Source organism: Podarcis filfolensis (genome assembly GCF_964270895.1).
Source record: "Podarcis filfolensis genome assembly, chromosome: 4".
Taxonomy (NCBI): Eukaryota; Metazoa; Chordata; class Lepidosauria; order Squamata; family Lacertidae; genus Podarcis; species Podarcis filfolensis.
The window spans coordinates 96,852,567-96,877,627 of NC_139607.1; the positions used below are offsets into that span (position 1 = coordinate 96,852,567).

A 25,061-nucleotide genomic window follows, 5' to 3' on the forward strand; every position below is an offset into this window, starting at 1 on the left:
AAAACTACAGTAAAGGTTCACTATCTATGCTAGCATTCGATTGACGTTGGAGAGAGACTGAGTTGAGAAATAAGACCAAGGGTACATATTGATATAGGAATGTATTAGATAAAATGTAAAGAAATGTACAATAATAAGAGTACAGTCATTTGTAAAAAAGGAATATACAGGAAGTCCAAAGTGTTGGTGCATATATGATTTTGGAATAGTTTTTTGTCCTTGTTTTTTTTTCTTTAGGTATATAAACTTTGTTTACATGCTGAAAATTATATTATAATAAGCCTTGTAATATGATAATGTTTACCGATGTAACATAAGAACCTTAATAAATAAATAAAACTAAAAAAAGATTTATGACTAAAACACACAAATGCTTTTGGAGAAAACCCAGGCAGCTGCTTATTTGGGAGGATGCGACTTGAAGTGAAACAAAGAGGGATGATAAGCTTCTCCCAATTGCTGCTTTTCAACTGCATTTACACACACGTGCACAAGTTCAGGACATGATTATTCTTCCACACATGCATCTAGAACCGAGCGGAGGCAAGAAGCAGCTTCAGGGGCGATTTGAAGGAGAAAAGCAGGGATTGGGGGAAGGATTATATAGTTTTCTCCTGTCACCTCTCCACTGCCCTTTCCCCAAAGCTGTTTTACCCTGTGAGATGTAGTTAAATTAGCAACACACGGTTTTGAACTATCGTATTTTCCGGCGTATAAGACGACTGGGTGTATAAGCCGACCTCCAACTTTTCCAGTTAAAATATAGAGTTTGGGATATGCTCGTCGTATAAGACTACCCCTCTTCCAATGCACACCAAATAAAAATATTAAAAAAACAGTCTCCAGTCTGGCTCAGAAATCCACTCCACTTCCCAGTGGCCGGGGGTGCGCTTAATGCTGTTGTTGGTTCCCTGCCTGTGTTGTGAGCCTTTCCTTTTCTTTTACTGCGGGGGCTGCTTGGGCTGAGGCAGCGGCCACGTGTCTAGTTGCTGGGGCAATGCAAGGTCGCCATTTTGGACCATGTGGTCTACTACCGGGAGCGGTTAGGGTCATTCTATTGCTGGTGATTGGGGGGGCTTCTGGGGCCAATTTTCAAGCGTATTTCTGCTTCATCTAGAGAGCTTGGTGTCCTCTGATCTAATTTGCTGTCGTTTTGTCCTTTGGTGGGGAGTTGCTGCAGGAGCTGCTGCTGTAGCCGGCGTATAAGACGACCCCCGACTTTTGAGAAGATTTTCCTGGGTTAAAAAGTAGTCTTATACACCAGAAAATACAGTAAGTTCTATCCTAACACTGACCTGCAACCCATTTACTCAATGCAAAATTAACTGCCACAATGTCACTTTAAAACCAGCTGAAGATTAGCATCTAAACTGATGAATTGGTACCTTTCACACTGGACATGTTTCAGGTACCCATACATGAAATATATTGCTACAAAGCTAGGAAATTATACCCTTCAGCTACTGCATCATTTCTCAAAAAAAGAGGAAAGGGGGGGGGGGGAGGAAAAGTAACATTTGCCTCCTTTAATCAAATAGCCCCCTTTGTGTATTAAGGCACAAGGTTGCCTCTGTACTGATTTTTCTGGCCAGCTGCCTGGGATGCCTTTACAGGATGTGGCTGAATCATCTCAATTTCCGCTACACCCTTAGATCCTTCAATAATTCCTCAAACATTTTAAAAAGGTACCACACCTTAAATTCAAAGCCTACCCCAGTCTAACTGGGAAAAGTTCAAAGCTACCTCCAAAGATGCTTATTTTTCATAGATTTTTTGCAGTGGCACGGGATGTATTTGATTTCAGTGAGAAAGCAAGCTGTGATGCCTGTTCTCCCCCAGCTATTTCAGCTAAAATACAAGGCACATGATGGTACTTTGTTGCTTCAGAAAAAAAGAAACTCAGTTTTAACTTCAACAGAAAGCATCTGTGTACATCATCTCAAGAGCGGTAGAGTTGAGACAAGCCTCAAGGTCATCTGGCTCAATCGCTAAGCCCCTTTGCCTCAGATGAAACACACTTAACAAAATAACCTTAGTGGGGGTACATCTCCCCCTCACTCCTCTCTCTCCAAATCTGCACCCTGGAACACAAACGTTTGAAACATCAGACGAACTGTTAGGACAATACCTTCTTCAGCTGCTGTTCTTTAAAACACTTGACTGCCCTGGCAGGTTCAGAAATTAGGTTCTTGTAATTCTCACAGATATTGAGTCTGGATTGAGCCACTTGCACTGTGCCTTCAAGAAACGATTTCCACACTGGATACATGCTCCTAAAATACAAAAACAAAAAAGGAGAGAGAGAGAGAGAGAGAGAGAGAGAGAGAGAGAGAGAGAGAGAGAGAGAAAAGGTTGGTATCACTTGCGCCAGTTAATGGGCTGTTGGAACCATCAAAGGCCTGCTGTGATAAGCTTGCTAGGACAAATCGCTCATCTTCATGCTGCCGCAATCCTGTCTTTGGTGAGGTGTCTTACTCGAGTCTGTGGAATCAGTTTCAGTTATAGAGGCCTGACAATGGGGATAAAATGACTCTGGCTGTCCACCCCACTCTTGCCCTCTTGACCCTTGCCCCTCCTGGCTTATCCGTGAAAGGGTGAGGGAGGAATGAGAAGGTGGATACAGGGGGTAGTTGGCATATTCTTGCATGAGGGTGTGGTGTGCAGCACTTTGAAGGAGACAGTGCCCTTTGGAACCATCTCTGCCCATGAGATCCAGGAGCCTTCATGGTAAAGAGTGCCCATCACCAGCTTCAGCTACAGCATCAACTGTGCCTTTTCCTGGACAAATATGAGACAGACAAATATGTCTATTTTTACATACCCTCTACTGTATCTACATCTTATTTCCCTTTTTTTCCTGTACTAAAAAGCTGCAAACTTTCCTTACAGGGAAGTTGTTTCAACCCCACGATAATTCTGATTGCTCTTTTCTGAACTCTTTTCAGCTCTGCAATATAATTTTTGAGATGTGGCAGCCAGAACCGAACATAGCAGATTCATTTCAGTATGAGCAAGTTAGAGGGGTATTCTATTTGAACATTATATTGGAGACTTCCAAGTTTTACAGTAAAATTCAAACCATCGTATGACTGTCCTATTTCCTTAAGTAATCTTTGCACACCTGGGCCAGGTAATATAGCATTATGTGAAAAACTCTTGATCCACTTAGGATAACATCCACTTTTCTGCAAGTTGTTTCCATGGAGGAAGTTCATGAGAGATGGACTGATAAGGATAGAAAGGTGAAAAAGAATAATGGAGCATTTCATTCAAGCTGCCCTTTCACATCCACCATCCCAAAAACTTTACTGGTCCACATCTATTTCTTTTATTTTTTTTCTTGAAGTGGCACTGTTTATTTGGAAATCAGACACATTTAGCGCAACAGCATATGCAAATTTGCTCATACTTATTTTTTATACCGCCATTCATCTGAGGATCACAGGATAGTTTACAATATAAAAACACAAAAATACAGTGGTACCTCGGGTTAAGAACTTAAATCGTTCTGGAGGTCCATTCTTAACCTGAAACTGTTCTTAACCTGAAGCACCACTTTAGGTAATGGGGCCTCCTGCTGCTGCCGTGCTGCCGGAGCACTATTTCTGTTCTCATCCTGAAGCAAAGTTCTTAACCCGAGGTACTATTTCTGGGTTAGCGGAGTCTGTAACCTGAAGCTTCTGTAACCCGAGGCACTACTGCACATAACATAAAGGTAAAGGTAAAGGTAAAGGGACCCCTGACCATTAGGTCCAGTCATGGCCGACTCTGGGGTTGCAGCGCTCATCTCGCTTTATTGGCCGAGGGAGCCGGCGTACAGCTTCCGGGTCATGTGGCCAGCATGACAAAGCCGCTTCTGGCGAGCCAGAGCAGCGCACGGAAACGCCGTTTACCTTCCCAGTGGAGCGGTACCTATTTATCTACTTGCACTTTGATGTGCTTTCGATCTGCTAGGTAGGCAGGAGCAGGGACCGAGCAACGGGAGCTCACCCTGTTGTGGGGATTCGAACCGCCGACCTTCTGATCAGCAAGTCCTTGGCTCTGTGGTTTAACCCACAGCGCCACCCGCGTCCTGCACATAACATAGGAACCAACAAAACAATACCCTCCTAATTTAAAAGGCCCCGGACTGTTAAATTAGCCAAAGGCCTAGGAGAAGAATGTTTTTGCCTGGCACCTAAAGATATATAACAAAGGTGCCAAGTGAGCCCCTGGGGGGGGGGGAAGAGCATTCCACAAGCAGGGACCCAACACAGAAAAGGCCCATTCTCGTTTTGCTGCCCTCTGGACTTCTCCGAGAGCCCTCAAGAAAGAGCCTCAGATGATGATCGCAGAGTCCAGGTCGGTTCATATGAGGAGAAGCAGCCCTTGAGGTATTGCAGCCCTGAGCCATTTAAGGATTTCTGGGCCCAAACCAGCACTTTGAATTAGGCCCAGAACTTTATGAGCTTCATAATTTCAATAGCTTCAATTCAAATTTAGCCTCCGACAAAGGGCTCATTCAATGCACAAAAGGTTTTGATCCAGCAGAGACTTTGCTGACAGAGTGGGGATGGGGTGGGAGAGAAGTTCTTCAATTCCTGCCCCACGCCACAGCTCCTCCCACTATTCTGGAGGGTCACCAAAATCTGGAGCAGGTTTTCAGAGGATGCAAGTGTTGCAGAGGGAAGGGGGGATTAGTGAAAGTTGCCCCTGCTTCCACCAGCAGGGGCATCATTTGCTCCAGAATTCTGCTCTGGGGATGGCTCCTACCCACAGAAACCAAGTTGGGATCCAAGTCCATATAGAGTATCTGTAAGAAAATAAAGAGCATTTGACCTTATGCACGGAATGCCGTCAGCAACGCAAGTGAACTTGCTGAAATTACCTGAAGTCATGTCGATCATCAGCTTTTATTCCAGGCCACTCTTTCTTTAAGTACTGACTAGCCAATTTCTGAATGCCCTGTTTAAGAGAGAGAGAGAGAGAGAGAGAGAGAGAGAGAGAGAGAGAGAGAGAGAGAGAATATTATTTACAAATGAATTTGGATTATTGGCATGTCTCAAAAATATTAAATGTGGTTTCTCAGGAGGTGTTGAATTCCCTCTACAGTGGTACCTCGGGTTAAGTCCTTAATTCGTTCTGGAGGTCCGTTCTTAACCTGAAACTGTTCTTAACCTGAAGCACCACTTTAGCTAATGGGGCTTCCTGCTGCTGCCGTGCTGCCGGAGCACGATTTCTGTTCTCATCCTGAAGCAAAGTTCTTAACCTGAAGCACTATTTCTGGGTTAGCGGAGTCTGTAACCTGAAGCGTATGTAACCTGAAGCATATGTAACCCGAGGTACCACTGTATTTGAATTCCCAACAGGGCCAGCAACCCAAAACCCATCTACACTCTCAAAGAATTGCATAGCATCCCCTCATGGATCACAGCAGTGATGGCTACTAAGATGTTTCACGGCGCACATTCACGACAGGAGTTAAATACTGGTAGAATGAAAGCTTGAGTTGCTGCATTTGTTTCACAGAAAGCCTATTGCCCCAAAGTGGCTTGTGTTTATGCCTGTCACCCCAAAGACTACTTTTTGCTATCAATTTCAATGAAGCTGGTAACCTTGCAGAGAGATTTTCCTGAAGAGCATCAGTGGCAGTTTTAGCTGTGTATTTAACACTATTTTATTACTACTAGTGATCTGTGTAAAAGAAATCCAGCTATTTCAATAAAAGAATTATATGTGAAATCCTTTATGCCTTTTAAGGTAGTGAATGGCTATTAGGTAACACAGCCTTTATATAAAGTACTTATGGTTGAAGCAGGAAAAGGTTTCACGTATACACTCAAGGCTTGAATGAAGTTAAATTTGGTTGTAGGTTATAATAATTGGCCTGTAAAAGATTGTATCCATAAATAACACTTCAATAAGTTTTGTGGAGATTCATTTTTGTGGCTTTGGATTTGTGAATGCAGATTTTAAAATTAATTTAATGAGTGATTGTTGACATTTTTCAGTTTATTCAGGAAGGCTGCTTATAATGGAAATTTGAAGTAAATGCTTTACTTCCCCCTTCTTTGACTCTTCAGTGGTGAATATTGATATCCTGGTTTTTTTATGCATGGTTGCTTATTCTGACCTTAAGTTCCTTTAAAAACCAGTTTTGTTTAGTTTTTCTGATGTTATATTAGGCGACTATTGAAGACCTTCTGTTGAAACGTATTTGACTTACATTAAAATATACTGTACAGGACTGGCCTAATAAGGATTTATTACTGGGTTGTTTGTAAATATAGTGTTTATTTTACTGTAATAAGGAATTCTGGATTTTTTATATACATTCCCCTCCACAACTCTGTTTGTGCCATGGTTGTTTGACCAATTTTTTTAGTGGTTTGCGGGAATGTTGTCAAGGAATTGGGAAGATGACATGAAGCCAATACGGTACAACAGAAAGACCAAGGGGCCTAGATGTGGGAGACCCCAGAAAATTACTATCACAACTACTGTGGACACGAACGCAACTGAAGTATTGCGAGACCAGTCATGATCTCTTGCAATAGAGTTGAAAAGAACATATTGTGATTTTACCAATACCCAGCTAATACTCTGCACTACTGAACCTAGATAAAAATTCTGTCGTTCACCCAAATTGTCAAAAGGCCTGCACATTTTTGGGGTTGGTGGGTGGGATCTCACATACGTAGCCATAAATGGCAGCAAAAGCATCTCTTTTCCAGTGAAGACTAGTACAGTGGGTTTGTATTTGCAGAAAGCGTATAATATAAGGTCCTCCTTGTTCTGTTCTCAAGGACACTTGCTGCTTCTCCTCTCAAAAGGTCCCCAAGACAAAGACCATCACTGTTTGGCTCCAACTGGGAAATCTACCAATAGTTTAACCTTTGGCACAGTTACATAGCGCACGAGGCTTAGGAGTGCGCTCAGTACTTGCTTGTGGGTCACTTGGCAACCTTTTAATTCAAACAGTCGTGGTTGCAATATTTAAATGAAGGCAAAATCCCATTATTGTACATATGACAATTAGTCCAACTGTAAAGATTCGGGCTAAAAAATCTGGGGTGGGTTTTTAAAAAATTCCTATGTAGAAATTAAAAGGTACTGTTGCCTAACCCCTGGACTCCCTAATATTTCAATCTGAGGGTTTGGTCACATAATACACAATGGAAGGTAATTTTCATAGATATATGTCATGCATGATATATGGCTGAGTATGTTAATTGGTCGTTTTTAGAATCTTAAATAATTTGTGCTGGACACTGCCCTGCATTTCGAATGCAACATGTAGATTTAACCCTTTCCTCCTCATCACGGTCCTGACAAGAATACCCTTCATCCCCACAAATGCTGTGAAGAGCATGGAGAATATGTACTGTGTCATATTCGTCAGCCGCACCAGCCTAAATTATGATCAGCATTTCACACAGGCGTGGTTCGCACGTAACACTAAGCCACTGGTCTATTTAGCCAAAATGTGGTGTGGTTTGTTTGAATGTCCAAATCAAGCCCTACAAACTAATCCTGGTTTCTCTTCTGGAAATAAACCATGATGTGAAGCCACTGTTTACCGTTGGCTTTTGAACCATGGCATGTTCCAACTATGGTTTGGCATTAATGTATAACAAAGGCGGCATTTTTTCATCTTCGCCAAGCTAAGCAGTTGTCTCCTTACCTCTCTCGCCCTGACCTAGCCACTGTGATCCTCGCGACGGTCACCTCCAGACTGGATTATTGTAACTCGCTCTACGTGGGGCTGCCCTTGAGACTAACCCAGAAACTCCAGCGGGTGCAGAATGCTGCGGCGAGACTCCTTACGGGGTCCTGGCTGCGAGATCACATTCACCCGGTGCTATACCAGCTGCACTGGCTCCCGGTGGAGTACAGGATCAGGTTTAAGGTGCTGGTTTTAACCTTCAAAGCCCTATACGGCCTAGGACCCTCATACCTATGGGACCGCCTCTCCTGGTATGTCCCACAGAGGAACTTACGGTCTTGAAATAAAAACACCTTGGAGGTCCCGGGCCACAGAGAGTTAGGCTGGCCTCAACCAGAGCCAGGGCTTTTTCGGCTGTGGCTCCGATCTGGTGGAATGCTCTGTCACAAGAGACTAGGGCGCTGAGGGACTTGACATCTTTCCGCAGGGCCTGCAAGACAGAGCTGTTCCACCAGGCCTTTGGCCAAGGCACAGCCTGGCTCCCTCCTTTGGCAATCCTCACAGAACTCTAGCCCAATGGTTGCCATTAATTTGATTTGAATTAATTTTATAATGAAATGATTTTAGAATGTTTTATCATTTTACTGTTGTTAGCCGCTCTGAGCCCGGCTTTGGCTGGCGAGGGAGGGATACAAATAAATTTTATTATTATTATTATTATTATTATTATTATTATTATTATGAACCTAGAAGCCTCGCTTAACCATGGTGTGCTTGGCTACCTAACTGCAGATGTTGGCAAAACTAAACAAGCTTTGGAGAAACAAGTCCATGGCTTGCTTGCTTGCTTGCTTGCCTGCAAGGCAATTCCTAGATTGCTGAACAAAGCAAATGGAGAAATTGTATTGGCAGAGTAGCAAGCAGCCACATCGTTTGCATTTAGATACTCACATGAATATATAATTAACAGGATGAGGCCTGCGAAAAGCCTTTGAAAAATGGAAAGGAAAAATGGAACGATAAAGAGGATTTTTTTTCATCCTTTAACTCTTTGGTTCCCCCCACCATACTCCCTCTTTAGACCTGACTCCAGGGATAATTTCTGCAGTTGCAGCCTCTCTGCTTGGGCTAGGGCTCTTCCGCAGCTCTTTGGAAGCCATCGTGGGCAAGGAAACCAACTCCTAGAGGCCTAGGGCTCTTGGGCCCCCAATAAAATATTTTAGGGTGCCAGCCAGCCCTCCCCCAGTTGATGGATTGCCCCTTCACTGCATTCACATGCTCCCCAGCTCCTTTCCCTCTCTCACCCTCTCCACTCGGTTTCCGGGCTTGGGAGCAGGGAGTGATGTCCACATAGGCAAATGGACTGTGCGCGCACAAATCATGTGCATGTGTTTTAACTCAGCTTTTTATTTCTTATCTTGCCCCACCTTTTTTTCTTTTCAATGAGCAGGTAAAGGTTTTATAAACTCACAGCAGAAGAAATCATGGTCTCCTCTGTACCAGTCATAAGAAAATATATTTGCTCCTCTCTATGCATAGTACTCTGATATTATTCTTAAACTTTCACATAATATACCATTACAAAGGGAAGAGGGAGAGGAAGCTGAAGATCAATGGATCTGTCAAGCAGAAAGTTACGAGTACCAAAGGCCAGCTCCTCTGAAAATATCCTCCTATGCAATTAGTGAGCTCTCCCCTTTCTAGCCCGTGCTTTTATATTCCACCTTTACAGCCTAATAAGGCTAATCTGAGAGAAGATGAGAAAGTAGTGATGAACTTTCCCCACTGTTAAGGAAAAATTATCTGGTCCAGATAATGCATTTTGTTCGACGCAACCAAGCCATCCTCTGACTGGAATTTAAATTGCAGAATGCTCTGCCCCAGCCTAGCTGCTTCAGTGCACTTAGCAATTTTATCACATGCAGAAGTAACTGCTGCATCAGTTAAGGGCTCCATACCCAGGATATTAAAAGGTCATCTTTAAAGTATATTCAGGGATCACTTAACCCCACTGCAGAATACAAAAGAGCATGGCCATATTGGTTTTTACTGTTGTTCTCCTGTAGCACCAACACCCATATTTTTCTGGTTTTCCTCCTTGCATTTGCATGCTCTGGCAAAATGGGAAACAGTTCCGAACTATTTAATGTTTCAAATAGTTAAACCTTATCCACGAAAATTTCCCATTCCCCAGAATTAAAGAAAACCTGATACAATTCGAGAGGGAGAATGCGTAAAAGCAAACCTTGCCAACTTTTGGCCAGGCGTCTGCTCTTGTGCCTTTAGCTGAAGTTATTAGTTGATAATAATGCCATTAAAAGATTCACCTGGTGCTTTTCACAGAACAGGCTGCTGTTAAAAGGCACAGAAATAGACCAGGCTGCCTGCTTCAGTCAACTGACAATCTTGAATTATATGGTGGTCAAATTGTTCAAAGAAGTGAGCATCAGGTCAGAGCTATAGTGAACACTTTCAAGGGCAAATGCAAGGCACTGGCAATATTCTACCCTAAGCTTTCCCCAAAAAGCTTTCGTGACAGCAGCCACGAAATTAAAAGACGCCTGCTTCTTGGGAGAAAAGCAATGACAAACCTAGACAGAATCTTAAAAAGCAGAGACATCACCTTGCCAACAAAGGTCCGTATAGTTAAAGCTATGGTTTTCCCAGTAGTGATGTATGGAAGTGAGAGCTGGACCATAAAGAAGGCTGATTGCCGAAGAATGGATGCTTTTGAATTATGGTGCTGGAGGAGACTCTGGAGAGTCCCATGGACTGCAAGAAGATCAAACCGATCCATTCTGAAGGAAATCAGCCCTGAGTGCTCACTGGAAGGACAGATCCTGAAGCTGAGACTCCAATACTTTGGCTACCTCATGAGAAGAGAAGACTCCCCGGAAAAGACTGATGTTGGGAAAGATGGAGGGCACAAGGAGAAGGGGACGACAGAGGACGAGATGGTGGGACAGTGTTCTTGAAGCTACCAGCATGAGTTTGACCAAACTGCGGGAGACAGTGGAAGACAGGAGTGCCTGGCGTGCTCTGGTCTATGGGGTCATGAAGAGTAGGACATGACTAAACGACTAAACAACAACAAGCTTTCCCCAAAACTCTCTAGGCAAGTTTTAAAAGTATATCTTTAATTTATTGTCTTTTCCTTTCTAGGACTAAATCCTTCCAAGGCAACTCACAACCGATTAAAAACATACAATTCATTTATTCTACAGATTACAAACCATAAAACAACTTTTAAATGTCAACATTCCATAGAAAGCTCCAATATGTGCTCTGGGTGCACATCATCCCAAAATATGAGAACTGCAAACAGATCATGAAGAGAAAGAGATGCTTACTGAATATTATCCAATTTACAGCTAGCAATTCTGATGTAATAAGCACAACCAAATTGCTGGTTAGCAGTCACTCTTCCAAATCCAGCTTAATGCATTTTGTAAAAATGTTCTAGTTCTAGTTGAGTGTATATGTATAAAGGTAAAGGTAAAGGTACCCCTGCCCGTACGGGCCAGTCTTGCCAGACTCTAGGGTTGTGCGCTCATCTCACTCTATAGGCTGGGAGCCAGCGCTGTCCGCAGACACTTCCGGGTCATGTGGCCAGCGTGACAAGCTGCATCTGGCGAGCCAGCGCAGCACACGGAACGCCGTTTACCTTCCCGCTGGTAAGCGGTCCCTATTTATCTACTTGCACTTGAGGGTGCTTTCGAACTGCTAGGTTGGCAGGCGCTGGGACCGAATGACGGGAGCGCACCCCGCCGCGGGGATTCGAACCGCCGACCATACGATCGGCAAGTCCTAGGCACTGAGGTTTTACCCACAGCGCCACCCGGGTCCCATGTATATGTATAGCCACTACATAATTTTGTAGTTATTCTTCAAAGTCTTAACTATTTTTTCTTTTAAGGGGCTATTTTATAAAGCTGCCTATCACAAAATTATGGGCTGATGTCCATTAGATAAATGTGAATTTCAAATCCATCACCACTTTGCAAATGCTGGAAAGATGCTTCTTTCAATGCCTTCTTTCTATAGAAGTAACAATATTCTACATTCCAAGATAAAACTTCAAGAAATGTTTTCTCTCTCTCCACACACAGTGCAATACTGTTTCCTCCATTACGACTTACTAATGGATATTTTAAAAACCTTGCAAATAACTGCAGATGCTATTGCAATAGAGTAACAGATATAACATGAAATGCAACAGTATGAAATCCTGCACCACAAAAAACCCATACAATTATCTGCACAATTGGTTAGAGGTTTCATTGTTTTAAACGAACAGTCAAGCACTGCTGCTTCATAAGTGTTCTCTCTGATTTATATACATTATAAAATGAAATAACAACAACAAACTTTAGGTAAAGGTAAAGGGACCCCTGACCATTAGGTCCAGTCGTGACCGATTCTGGGGTTGCGGCGCTCATCTCGCTTTATTGGCCGAGGGAGCCGGCGTACAGCTTCCGGGTCATGTGGCCAGCATGACTAAGCCGCTTCTGGCGAACCAGAGCAGCGCACGGAAACGCCGTTTACCTTCCCACCGGAGCGGTACCTATTGATCTACTTGCACTTTGATGTGCTTTCGAACTGCTAGGTTGGCAGGAGCAGGGACCGAGCAACGGGAGCTCACCCTGTTGTGGGGATTCGAACCGCCGACCTTCTGATCAGCAAGTCCCAGGCTCTGTGGTTTAACCCACAGCACCACCCGTGTCCACAAAAAGCAAAGCACTGGTGTTTAACTGCGTATTCCTTTGCATGTAGCTGCACGGCTGTGAGAATGCATCACTAACAAGGACTGAAGGCAAAGGTTATGCCAGGACTCTTAGCTTTCTGCTGAAAGTAAATTTGCACGCAGGTGAACTCCATCATGCAATCCTCAGTGAAGTGGGGCAGTGCAAGAACTAGAGGTGTCTTGTATGCTGAGGCCCCTGCCCCTGACAGAGCTGTTTAATTAGATGGGGTTGGGGCAGTGTGCTTGAACCAGTAGGATCACCAGACTGGCGGCTTTGCTCCATTCAATGCCCTGCTACTTCCAGGAACAGGCTTACTGTACAGCCAAACTCTTAAGCAAGAGAGCCTCTCAAGTCTGGACCCTGGAGTTCTCCGACAGAGGTTCCAGCCATACCTGCTGTTGCAAAGGGAAGCCCTCCTGTCACAGCCTATTATGATTTCAAGCTTATCTTCCCAGGCTCCCCGCCATTTCTCTGCAAGTAGGACCAAGGCAGGTAATAAAAAGAAAGAAGATTCCACCTAAACATTAGGAAGAACTTCCTGACAGTAAGAGCTGTTCGACAGTGGAATTTGCTGCCAAGGAGTGTGGTGGAGTCTCCTTCTTTGGAGGTCTTTAAGCAGAGGCTTGACAACCATATGTCAGGAGTGCTCTGATGGTGTTTCCTGCTTGGCAGGGGGTTGGACTCGATGGCCCTTGTGGTCTCTTCCAACTCTGTGATTCTATGATTCTAAAAGGAAAGGGTTACGAGATGGTGGTGGAAGCTGCACGGAAACGGACTGGAGCTCCAATGGTCCCACTTAAGAAGTTCACGGGCTGGGCCTTTTGTTTGATGCGCACATAGAGAACGGTAGAGCTGGAATGAAGCCCAGAGGCCATTTAGTCCAACCCCTTGCAGATGCGAGAATCACAGCTAAAGAATCCCTGGGAAATGGCCACCCAAGCTCTGTTTAAAGACCTTCAGGGAAGGAGAGTCCACCACCTTTCAAGCAAGTCCATTCATAGTTGCACCTGGGTTCAAAAGGGATGCTAAGACATGGAGCCACTCTTAGTTTGTGAATGCCAAGGGCAGAACTGGTGAGAGAGTTGTACTGTTGCACTACCCAATCCAGCCATGTTGATTGTCTTAATCAGTTGATCGCATTACGGGCAGTTCTTTTAAAAATGCAAACAAGTCCAAATATGGGTTATGAAAATGGAACAGGTGAACCACGCTGTGGTTCCAAATGCAATTATTCCTTTTATTAAAGAATATGAAGGGGGGGAGTTAGCTTTGATGGTAGTGTGAGGAAAACAAGCCCCTCTCCAGGGGGGCAGTGGGAAGGTCATTGAACAAGACTTGGAAAATAGCCATGCTGTCAACTATTATAAATCTGATACATTTGGCCTTGCGCCTTTCCACAGGGAAACCTTTTAAAGTTTTATTATAAAGTGCTCCAGATCTCTCACATAACATCTACACTGCAAAATAAAGAAGATTTTCCCCTCCATACTTCTTTCCCGGATATCCTTTTCTGCAACACACTGCTTCCATAATAGCCCTAAACAAATATAAAAGTGGGTGGAATATTTTTTGCTTTGTCTTCTCTTTGCATTGTATTAAATGAGAGCATTGCTGTAACTCTGTGTGCTGTTCCAAAGTCCAGTGATAAATACCTATCATTAAATGCTGAACACTTTGCTGTATCACACAGTACATACAAGCTAGCCAAATTAATGGTTATTTCTTGGTTTGGTTAACAGTATCCTTGGCTGGTCCAGGGGAGCTCTGATCCCTATGTGCTGCATGCATGTGGGGCCACATTCTCCCAGAACAGGTTTAGCGTAGCAACGGAGACACATGCTACTAAGTCCCTGGTTCATCTAGCACATGGGTAGGCCAACTAAGGCCTGGAGGCCGGATCCGGCCCAATCGCCTGCAGACGGTCTGGGAATCAGCATGTTTTTACATGAGTAGAATGTGTGCTTTTATTTAAAATGCATCTCTGGGTTATTTGTGGGGCATAGGAATTTGTTCTTCTTCTCACCCCCCCCAAATATAGTCCGGCCCCCCACAAGGTCTGAGGGACAGTGGATAGGTCCCCTGCTGAAAAAGTTTGCTGACCCCTGAACTAGCACCTCAACCATGAACAGAGAGTGACTTTAGGTGAACCACTGTCTTAGACACAGCCTCTCATCAACAATAATACATTGGTACCTCAGGTAAAGAAATTAATTCGTTCCGGAGGTCTGTTCTTAACCTGAAACTGTTCTTAACCTGAAGCACCACTTTAGCTAATGGGGCCTCCTGCTGCTGCTGCTGCGCCACCGGAGCCCGATTTCTGTTCTTATCCTGAAGCAAAGTTCTTAACCTGAAGCACTATTTCTGGGTTAGCAGATTGTGTAACCTGAAGCGTCTGTAACCTGAAGCGTATGTAACCCGAGGTACCACTGTACTCCTGGCATTGAACTAACTTTCTCAGGAAGGAAAGTATTGCAGAACTGAGGCAAGGAGTGGTGGCAAGAGATGAAGTTCTAGGCTTTGCTGGCAAATTAAAACCTGAGTCTGGGTTAGAGTTCTCAAAGTCCTAAAATGTGAAAATAAGGAAATGAGGGGAAAGTAACTCGCCTTTAAGATCAGCCTCTGGACCAGGGAACTGAAAAGAGGGCATTGTGATAGCCTTCTGGAAAAGGGACCCAGAGGGGATCCAAGAAACTACCAGCTGGCTATCTTAATGTCTGCTCCAGGAAAATGGGTGGAAAGCACGATTAAGGATAGACGCAGGAAGCAAATGGAAGAATGTGCCTTGCCAAGGCAGAAACAGCATGGCTTCTGCAAGGGTAATTCTGGCCTCTGTAATCTTGTAGGGTTTCTTTGAGAGTGTCAGCAAGCATACACATGGAGGCAATCCGATCAGCATTGTCTAGTGTCCTTTCATTGATAAGAGTGACATGGCGCAAAGTGAAAATAGACTATGCCAGATCACAACAGGAAAGGTAATAGATACAAAGGTAACTGTGGCAGGTGTTGGCTAGAACTCCCCAAAGAGAGCTGTTGTCTTCTGAAAGCTGGCTAGTCTGGACCTGCAGTTAATCCCACTCCAGCTAAGGGCCATTGCCCAATTTTGCAGTCACTGTCTCTTAGTGTGTAAGGGCAAGGAACACATCAGGGGGCGCCCTCCACATCTAAGGACTCTGGTAAAGCCACATCTTCTGGCCAGATGGGAAACTGAGGCCAGACACGGAACATGACACACATTGAGTATTAATCCCTTATCAAGTCATCAGTGCCTTTACTTTTCCACACTTTTCAACTGCCTCAGAATTCACCCTTCCTCCAGGCACCTCAGAATGCCCACCCAGATGAGAATGGAAGTCTATTCTGTCTTAAATTAAATTCTAGTTTAAATTAAATGAAAACTACTACCAAAAAAGGGGAAAAGATTAAGTGCAGTTTCCTAGAAGGATGTGTCAGGATCAGGGGACTGAGCTGTGGTGAGACTTTGTTGAGAATATTGAATCATGCCTTCTTCCATCCTATTCAGCTGAGCTCCCACCCCTTAGATGGCTCAACCACTTTTGCCTTCAGAGAAGACTTGCTGCTAGCCTGTGAAAGGAACCCTTAGCTTCTGTTTTTCATCAGCATGGTATTTTACATTTCTTTTTAACACCGACTTTCCTAGCTTTCTTTTCTGTCTGTCCTCTTGCTTGGCTGATGTTTGCTGGTCATCCTTTCATCCCAGTCTCTGTGTTCTTATGTTCTGAATGTACTTCTGTTCTTCCTTCTAGTACCAGACATGATCTTCGGATGAAGGACGATACATAAATTTAATGAAGAACAGTAATATTCTTGCTTCAGAATTCTAACAGAATCCACACTAACCTAAGTCCTGCGCACAGTGGCCAAACTAAGCCACAGCAATAAAATACTCAGTCTATTGTAGACAGAGGCAGATCAGATCTAGAAGGTGGGACAACTCCTTCCCTTAGGATGCAGAAGTCTCTGAAGACCATACCTGTCAGATCCAGAGAGAGGCATCATCCTGTCAATGTCCTCCAGTTCATTCTTGCAAATCATGGAAAGTCTCTCAAATCCTCCAAAAACAACCCCTTTAGATGAATCATTTGCTGTGACATACATTGCTCCCTCCTTTTTAAGGAGCAAGTAAAAAAGGGAAGTACTGTATTTTTCACTCTATAAGACGCACCTAGTTTTCGGAGGAGGAAAACAAGAAAAAAATATTCTGAATCTCAGAAGCCAGAACAGCAAGAGGGATCGCTGCGCAGTGAACACAGCAATCCCTCTTGCTGTTCTGACTTCTGGGACAGCTGCGCAGCCTGCATTCGCTCCATAAGATGCACACACATTTCCCCTTACTTTTTAGGAGGGAAAAAGTGAGTCTTATAGAGCAAAAAACACGGTATATTGATTTGAAGTCCAACTGCAGATACATGTATTGCTGAGCAACTTCATAGGGGACTGATGAAGAATGTCAACCTAATGCTACAAAAAGCAGCTTTCTCCTTTTGGTACTCCATGCCTTATAGGTTGGTATCTGCTCAGTGTGGGGATTCAGGACACTAGAAAGCATCAGAACCATCTTTGATGTGGATGCCCATCAAATCATCCTAGAACCATGGCCAGGGAAAGGCTGGTTCCTCCTCATACTGGGGGAGAACTGCTAATCCTAACACCCAGCCTCTCATGCCATACCTTAAAGTGGTCATATCACAAATCAATACTATGTGGAAAGCTGCTCATTTCGTGTGTGTGTGTGTGTGTGTGTGTGTGTGTGTGTGTATGTGTGTGTGTGAGAGAGAGAGAGAGAGAGAGAGAAAGAGAGAGAGAGAGAGAGAGAGAGAGAGAGAGAGAGAGAGAGAGAGAGATTTAACCAAGCCAACATACTACCAAAAAGATGGTGGTATTCAGGTAGTAAAGGCTGACACCTTGTTGTTTGCCAGATGTTTATACGCTTGTTTTGGGTATACCCAATTTGAGCTTTACACTGGATTAGATGAAGTTTGTGCTTAACCATTTGCGTAAGATTTTCACTTATTTCTTGACTCTGATATTTAAAATACTGACTCCTTTTTATTTGTGCTTTTTCTAATCTGCGTTCTTTCTAGACAAATATGTCTAAGCAACGGTGTGAAGGCATCTCATACACCCCCTGAAACCCAAGTGTTTTCCCTCCAATTCCACTGAAACAAATTTAAAATATATTTAAAGGCTCCTTTAAAAGCTCCCTTCATCTCATACATGATTAGAGGACGTGCTTATAAAAATACACTGTAACAGCTCAAGTATTTGAGCTATGTTAGTCCAAAGCGAGAGTTGAGCAACTTTAAAAAGATTCCTTTTAAAAGAGCTGTGGCCAATGCAACCCTGAGGTCCTCTTAAAATAGAAAATGCCTCCTTTGTTTTCCCCACATTACTGAATACCTGATAGACTTGTAATCACTGCAGATGTGTTTGCATTCAAGTTCCAAAGGTAACGAGCTTTAACACCCCAGGATATAGAATTGTTAGGTGTCAAAATACTGGCAAAGTGTGTCTGAAAATATTTATCATTTCAAGTTGCAAAGTCAGCTGCGCTCTGCGCTAACTGCAAAGACAAATCAAAATAACTTACATTTTATTCACATACCGAAACTGACCATAAGGTGCTTTTTAAGAAAGCTGACCTTACAATTAAATGGCATAAAAAGCAACAGCTGAAAGGGTGATACCACCATGCTTTCCACAGCTGGTGGCTGAGGAAAGTACAACACCCTGCTCTAACTGTGGATTTCCTTCCTTTATTTTTTCCATATGGGTGTCAAATTTAAACCATCAGTGTTGGGCTATATGTTTCATCACCTAACAGAGTTTGCATTATTTTTGAAAGTACTAAGGTGCTTTTTGTTTAAGCTGTCTAGAAAACAATGCTTCCAAACTCTAGTTCAAAAATAAAAAATAAAAAAAATAAAAAAGTTTTAGAATATACATTTCCACCATTAAATATCCATATTAATCGACTTCACTTCTTCCCCTTCCATGGTTCTTTTAATTTTCCCATAGTTTCTGCATATTCTGAAAAAACCCAACCCATTTAATTTAATTTCCCCCAATCCTATTTCTTTATTACACATTATACTGTTGAATGCTTCTGGTTTGGGGTGGAATGTTCTTTAAAAAATTGTTTTCACCTCATTGCATATCATTTCCCAATATTCTTTGACTATTCTGCATGCCCACCACATATGACAAAATGTTCCTTCTACTTCGTTGCATTTCCAGCACACATCAGATTCAGATTTATACTTCTTTGCTAATCTGCTCGGAGTTAAATACCACCTATATATCACTTTTATTGTCTTCAGATTGTATAAATCTTTCGCCTTTTACGAAATCTAGTTTTACAACAGAACACACTTGCACAGCTTAAGCTTGCATTCATGGCTGTTTTGGAAATATTGGCTTGCTCTTGCTTGGCGTTTGGTTTAATAACAGAGGCAAGCCTAAAAGACAACTAAACCAGGGATTATGAATTGTTGTTGTTGTTGTTTAGTCGTTTAGTTGTGTCCGACTCTTCGTGACCCCATAGACCAGAGCACGCCAGGCACTTCTGTCTTCCACTGCCTCCCGCAGTTTGGTCAAACTCATGCTGGTAACTTCGAGAACACTGTCCAACCATCTCATCCTCTGTCGTCCCCTTCTCCTTGCGCCCTCCATCTTTCCCAACATCAGGGTCTTTTCCAGGGAGTCTTCTCTTCTCATGAGGTGGCCAAAGTAATGGAGCCTCAGCTTCAGGATCTGTCCTTCCAGTGAGCACTCAGGGCTGATTTCCTTCAGGATGGAGAGGTTTCATCTTCTTGCAGTCCATAGGACTCTCAAGAGTCTCCTCCAGCACCATAATTCAAAAGCATCAATTTTTCGGCGATCAGCCTTCTTTATGGTCCAGCTCTCACTTCCATACATCACTACTGGGAGAACCATAGCTTTAAATATACGGACCTTTGTTGGCAAAGTGATGTCTCTGGGATTATGAATATGTTTCTATTTTGTGCCCATCCTTCACCCTAAGGTGGGTAACCTTCAGGCCCAGGGGCCACATTATGCATCTTTCTGGGTTACCTTGGCCCCTGCCATCCCTCTGTAGCCCAGAATAGGAGAGCAAGCTGCACCGCTTCCTACCTGACACGGCTCCCTCCCATCAGGAACCAAGAGGGCTAAAGTCTAATCTGGGGTGGCAGAGTCAAAGAAGAGGCATGTGCTCACTTACCTTAAAGGGCACTTCTCCCATTCAAAAATGAGAGATTATCCCAAGGCCTCCGGGGTAAATTTCACTTTGCAAAGAAAAGAGCGCCTACTGGATTGAAACCAGCATGCATACATGTACACGGCTTTTCATTTTAGAATCCTGGCATAGTTTTTAATCTGATGGTCCTTGGCTAAACAAACTGCGATAGCTCAACTGGTAGAGCCTGAGGCTCTTAACCTCAGGTCATGGGTTCAAGCCTCATGTTAGGCAAAAGATTCCTGCACTGCTGGGGGTTGGACTAGATGACCCTTGGAGTCCCTTCCAACGCTACAGTTTTAATATTATATGAACTGTAAGCGTACTGAGTCTGGGATAATTCCAGGGTCTTCCTGGAAAAGCTGCTGGGGAGAGATAAAATAGCGATCAACTGCAAAGGGGATTTGGGTATTTAATTTGGCACATTTTACTAGAGAATCTTCTGCTATTCTAGTTTATGCAATAAACAATCTTAGTAGTTGTGACCGTGGTTTATCTTGTATGTGTGGTGCCTGATGATTTTTATGGTTATTGCTGTTTTTCCTTTTGTTATTTTTCTGAATGATGCCATGGCCTATGGCTAGCGCAACAAAAGTCTATGATGATGATGAATGCTGGGAAGAGAGGATAATATCATCATGATAGAGGTGGGGAAAATTCAGCCATCCAGGCTCAGAAAATTAGTCATTCCTCATGCAAAACATTAGGAAATGTCAGGTTTTTAGATATCATGAAAATCTCTTATGTCTTCAGGGTACTCAAGGGAGACATACTCAGATGACCGCTTTCAGATTTTTCTAGTCCCTGAATGTGCGCACACCAGGTAGACGGGTTTTTACCTTTTGGGGAAGTAATCTAACAATTTGTAACCGATTCTAGAAGATGATATCGAGGTTATTCCACTGTGGCAAATAAACTAGGAGTCCTGTGCCACCTTAAAGACAAACATAGATATTATGGACTCACTTATGCGTCAGCCAGTCCTCAGTTGTCACTTGTTTACTTAACTATATCTATTTTTAAAACTTGCATCTTACTTCCCATCCCCCCAAAAAACTCAAAAGCGCCTTGCAACAATACAAGATACAAAACAAATTCACAAAAATTATTAAACCACACCAGAAAATACTTCATAAAAGCAGAAGCATTCCTAAAGCAACACAGAGCTTTAGAATGCTTTGGTTTTGGAACAGACTTCCCGGAACGGATTAAGTTTGAGAACCAAGGTACCCCTGTATGTAGGAACAGATATGCAGACTGGGGTTATTCCTGGATCCAAACATGATCACTAGAGCTCAGTAGGTCTCTGCTGCATTGGATACCTTTTCCCGGCTTCAGCTGGTTCATTAGCTCCACCATTCCTAGGGAAGAATCGTTCAGCCACAGTGACCTATCATCTGGTAACCTTTCCACTGAATTACTCAGCCTTCATGCTCAACAGACAGGGATTCCAGAGGCTGGAGAGCACCACGTTGACTTCCTCTGCGGCAATGTGTTTTACATTCAGGACTCCCTGGTCCTGAATGGGGTAACTGTGCCCCTGAAGGACCAGGTACGCAGCCTGGGAGTCATTTTGGACTCACAGCTGTCCATGGAGGTGCAGGTCAATTCTGTGCCCAGGGCGGCTGTCTACCAGCTCCATCTGGTACACAGGCTGAGACCCTACCTGCCTGCAGACTGTCTCGCCAGAGTGGTGCATGCTCTAGTTATCTCCTGCATGGATTACTGCAATGCGCTCTATGTTGGGCTACCTTTGAAGGTGACCTGGAAACTGCAATTAATCCAGAATGCGGCAGCTAGACAGGGGACTGGGGGCAGCTGCCGGGACCATATAACACCGGTCCTGAAAGACCTACATTGGCTCCCAGTACGTTTCTGAGCACAATGCCAAGTGTTGGTGCTGACCTTTAAAGCCCTAAACGGCCTCGGTCCTGTATACCTGAATAAGCATCTCCACCCCCATCGTTCTGCACAGACACTGAGATCCAGCACCGAGGGCCTTCTGGCGGTTCCCTCATTGCGAGAAGCGAGGTTACAGGGAACCAGACAGAGGGCCTTCTCGGTAGTGGCGCCCACCCTCTGGAACGCCCTCCCTTCAGATGTGAAGGAAATAAGCAGCTATCCTATCTTTAAAAAACATCTGAAGGCAGCCCTGTTTAGGGAAGTTTTTAATATTTAATGCTGTATTGTTTTTAACACTTGATTGGAAGCCGCCCAGAGTTGTTGGGGAAACTCAGCCAGATGGGCGGGGTATAAATAATAAATTATTATTATTATTATTATTATTATTATTATTATTATTATTATTATTATTTGGAGCTCTTGGAGAAGACTCAGAAGCTTCAAATTAGCTGCCAGAATTTTAACCACTGCAGCTGGATGGAATCATTTGATTCTAAAACAGGGGTAGTCAACATGGTGCCCTCCAGGTTTGTCCCAGCAGCACCAGCCACCACAGTCAGAGGTCAAGGTGAATGGGAGCTGTAGTCTAACATCCGGAAGGCACTGAGTGAGTTATTCCTGCTCGTCTAAAGCATTGGTTTGTCACCAACCAGGATCCACAGAGCTTCTCTCTCAGTAATATTTTCCCCTGCCTGCCAAAAGTGTGCCATCCTGATCGCTGTCAGGTCCAGTATACAACTCTTTGGCCTGAATCCTGGTATAATACAAAGACCCCTATATTTTTATCTCCTGCATCTCTAACGATCTCAGTTTGGATGCTCTGTTATTCCAGGCCAGAAACAAGGACAAAAATCTATATCCCAGAAAGAGATGTTATATTTAAACATTCATGAAGCAATCTTATCGGAAAAAGTGGGAGACACTGTACCATTTGTAGGAACCACATCAAACAATTGCTTATGCTACTGCAAACCCTTCATTATCCAAGTACAAAAGGCAGCTCTTAAAAAGCTGCCTTATCATAAAAGTGTATTAACCTGAGACACATCAAGGCATAACCATTCCACAATTACATCAGGAAGTGGTGACAAAAAACATCATGCATTAGATAGAACTTTTGTGTCCTTTCAAGAGCTTCTCAAACATACTTTCTAATGAAGTCAGTTCATAGGAAGTCAGCTATCGAGTGTAATCTAGTGACATGAATTAACCCTTACATACTGGGTGTTACATGTGCATGTACATGTACACATAGATAAAATTATATTGATGTGAGAGAAAGGGCTGGCTAGATATATTATAGTATACCTCTTTAAATATAAACAGTCCTTGTATTTGGATTTCAACTTGATGTCTTAATATAGTTTGGCAAGAAGTAATGCAGTTATTCAGCTTTGAAGATCAGCAACATTTTAACATTCTTAAGAGGGTTAATGACTAAACCAAACAGGGGCTACATAGAGAGGTCAGAATGATGTGGTGAAAATCCATGCAGTCAAATGGTATAGTTTCCATTTTAATGCGCCCCCCCACAGTAAACAACAACAACGAAACCGTGCACAAAGCAACTAACAACAAATATTACTTTATCAAAATACATTACATTTTATAAAGAGGTACAAACGGATCTAGCTTCGTAAGCCCACTCTTAGCCAAATAAGCACATGGGGAACATTACACATGCCTCTTACAAGGAGGTTAAAAAAATAAATAAATGGATGCATTTAGTAGGTATTTTTTATTTCTATTTTATTTCTATTTGCTAAATAGAAATTATATTCATATCCAGCATTTTCTGAGGTTCATGTAACTTCCTGCAATGAAGTATCAGTGAAGTTTATCATCTTCCATAATTGGTTACCAGCAACTTTCTCTTTTCCCATTTTCTATTATTATTATTATTAATCATCATCATCATCATCATCATCATTTAATTGCTCTGCATAGGTGAACTGGACCATTAGCGAACACTGGACAACATTTAATTTATAGAAAACATTTTGAAGTTTGGAGGGGTTTCTCTCCCCCCCCACAATTCCCACACCCCTAATTAATATTCATGAGGATAATTTCACAAAGGCAGTTATAAAACTATGTCAGAGAGGACCTTCAAAATATCATTGTGTTAGCACAGAAGTAGGAAATTCCTTCGCTCCCTTGAAAGGGGGGATTAAAAACCCAACACAAGCATTTACTGAGTGATTAGTTTTATAATATTTTAATCAAGTTATTCATTACGCAGAAATAACACTGTGGAAACAGAGATAAACGTTGCACAAAGGCTAAGTTCATTTGTTCTGGACAGGTGGCCAGTCTGCTCCTCCACACTGGCACCCAGGCCCGCCCACAATAGTACTAAAGACGATTATGCAAATAGCCACTATTCCCTGCTATTTTCCCAGGAATGGGAGAAGGGGTCCATGTGGAAAGAGCGATTGTTTCTCAGTCATGTGGAAAAACAAACCAGGATTTCCCTCTCTGCCTGTTCCCCAAAGGGGAGGAAAGGAGAGAGAGAGGGGAAGAGAGCGTGCAGGCGGACGTGTGTGCCGAAGTGTAAGAGGGCAAAATTAACTGACTCGCAACTCACTCCCCAAGTCCCCCTTTCTCCTGCTGTTCCCCAGCAGCGTGGCACAATCGGAAAGAGAGGTGGGCAAGAGAGGGAGAGGGAGGGAGATCAAAACAGAAGATGTGCTACCTCTAGAAGACATGTTAATACAGGTCAAAAGTGGTGCTGAAGCTGCAGGAAACAAATTCTGCTACACATCTCGAAAGCTCTGTTTCATGATTATCAACTATATTTCCAAAGATTTTATATAATTTAGGAACCCCTATAGTTAAAGCTATGCTTTTCCCAGTAGTGATGTATGGAAGTGAGAGCTGGACCATAAAGAAGGCCGATCGCCGAAGAATTGATGCTTTTGAATTATGGTGCTGGAGGAGACTCTTGAGAGTCCCATGGACTGCAAGAAGATCAAACCTCTCCATTCTGAAGGAAATCAGCCCTGAGTGCTCACTGGAAGGACAGATCTTGTAGCTGAGGCTCCAATACTTTGGCCACCTCATGAGAAGAGAAGACTCCCTGGAAAAGACCCTGATGTTGGGACAGATGGAGGGCACAAGGAGAAGGGGGCGACAGAGGACGAGATGGTTGGACAGTGTTCTCGAAGCTACCAGCATGAGTTTGACCAAACTGCGGGAGGCAGTGGAAGACAGGAGTGCCTGGCGTGCTCTGGTCCAGGGGGTCACGAAGAGTCGGACACAACTAAACGACTAAACAACAACATGTAAATATTTATAGCATATGCTTAGTGATGCAAAAATATAAATGTGTGCAACGTTACCTGCTATCTGGTAATTACAGCAGTGTGTAGGTTTATTTGTGGAGGCTGGCCTGGCAGGGGGTTGGACAATTTTCCTTTGGTTCATTTCAACTCCTCCCTTACTTGCCTTCCTTTCAGAATTACAATTTTGCCAAGCCTCTGTGAGTATTGTATGCCAGTGTCTGTCAGGCCAC

The 25,061-nt window shown here is 43.3% G+C and overlaps 1 protein-coding gene across 7 annotated transcripts in view; it reads right to left on the reverse strand.

The window, feature by feature from the left end:
* FCHSD2 (FCH and double SH3 domains 2) overlaps nt 1-25,061 on the reverse strand; it is a 141,023-nt gene that overhangs the window by 73,591 nt on the left and 42,371 nt on the right. For all 7 annotated transcript variants that reach the window (XM_083609745.1, XM_083609744.1, XM_083609748.1 and 4 more), the window contains exons 4-5: nt 4,868-4,944; nt 2,129-2,273 (exon numbers count right to left, since the gene is read on the reverse strand). In XM_083609745.1, the coding sequence (XP_083465871.1) occupies nt 2,129-2,273; nt 4,868-4,944 (222 nt within the window). The remainder of the gene's footprint in view (nt 1-2,128; nt 2,274-4,867; nt 4,945-25,061) is intronic.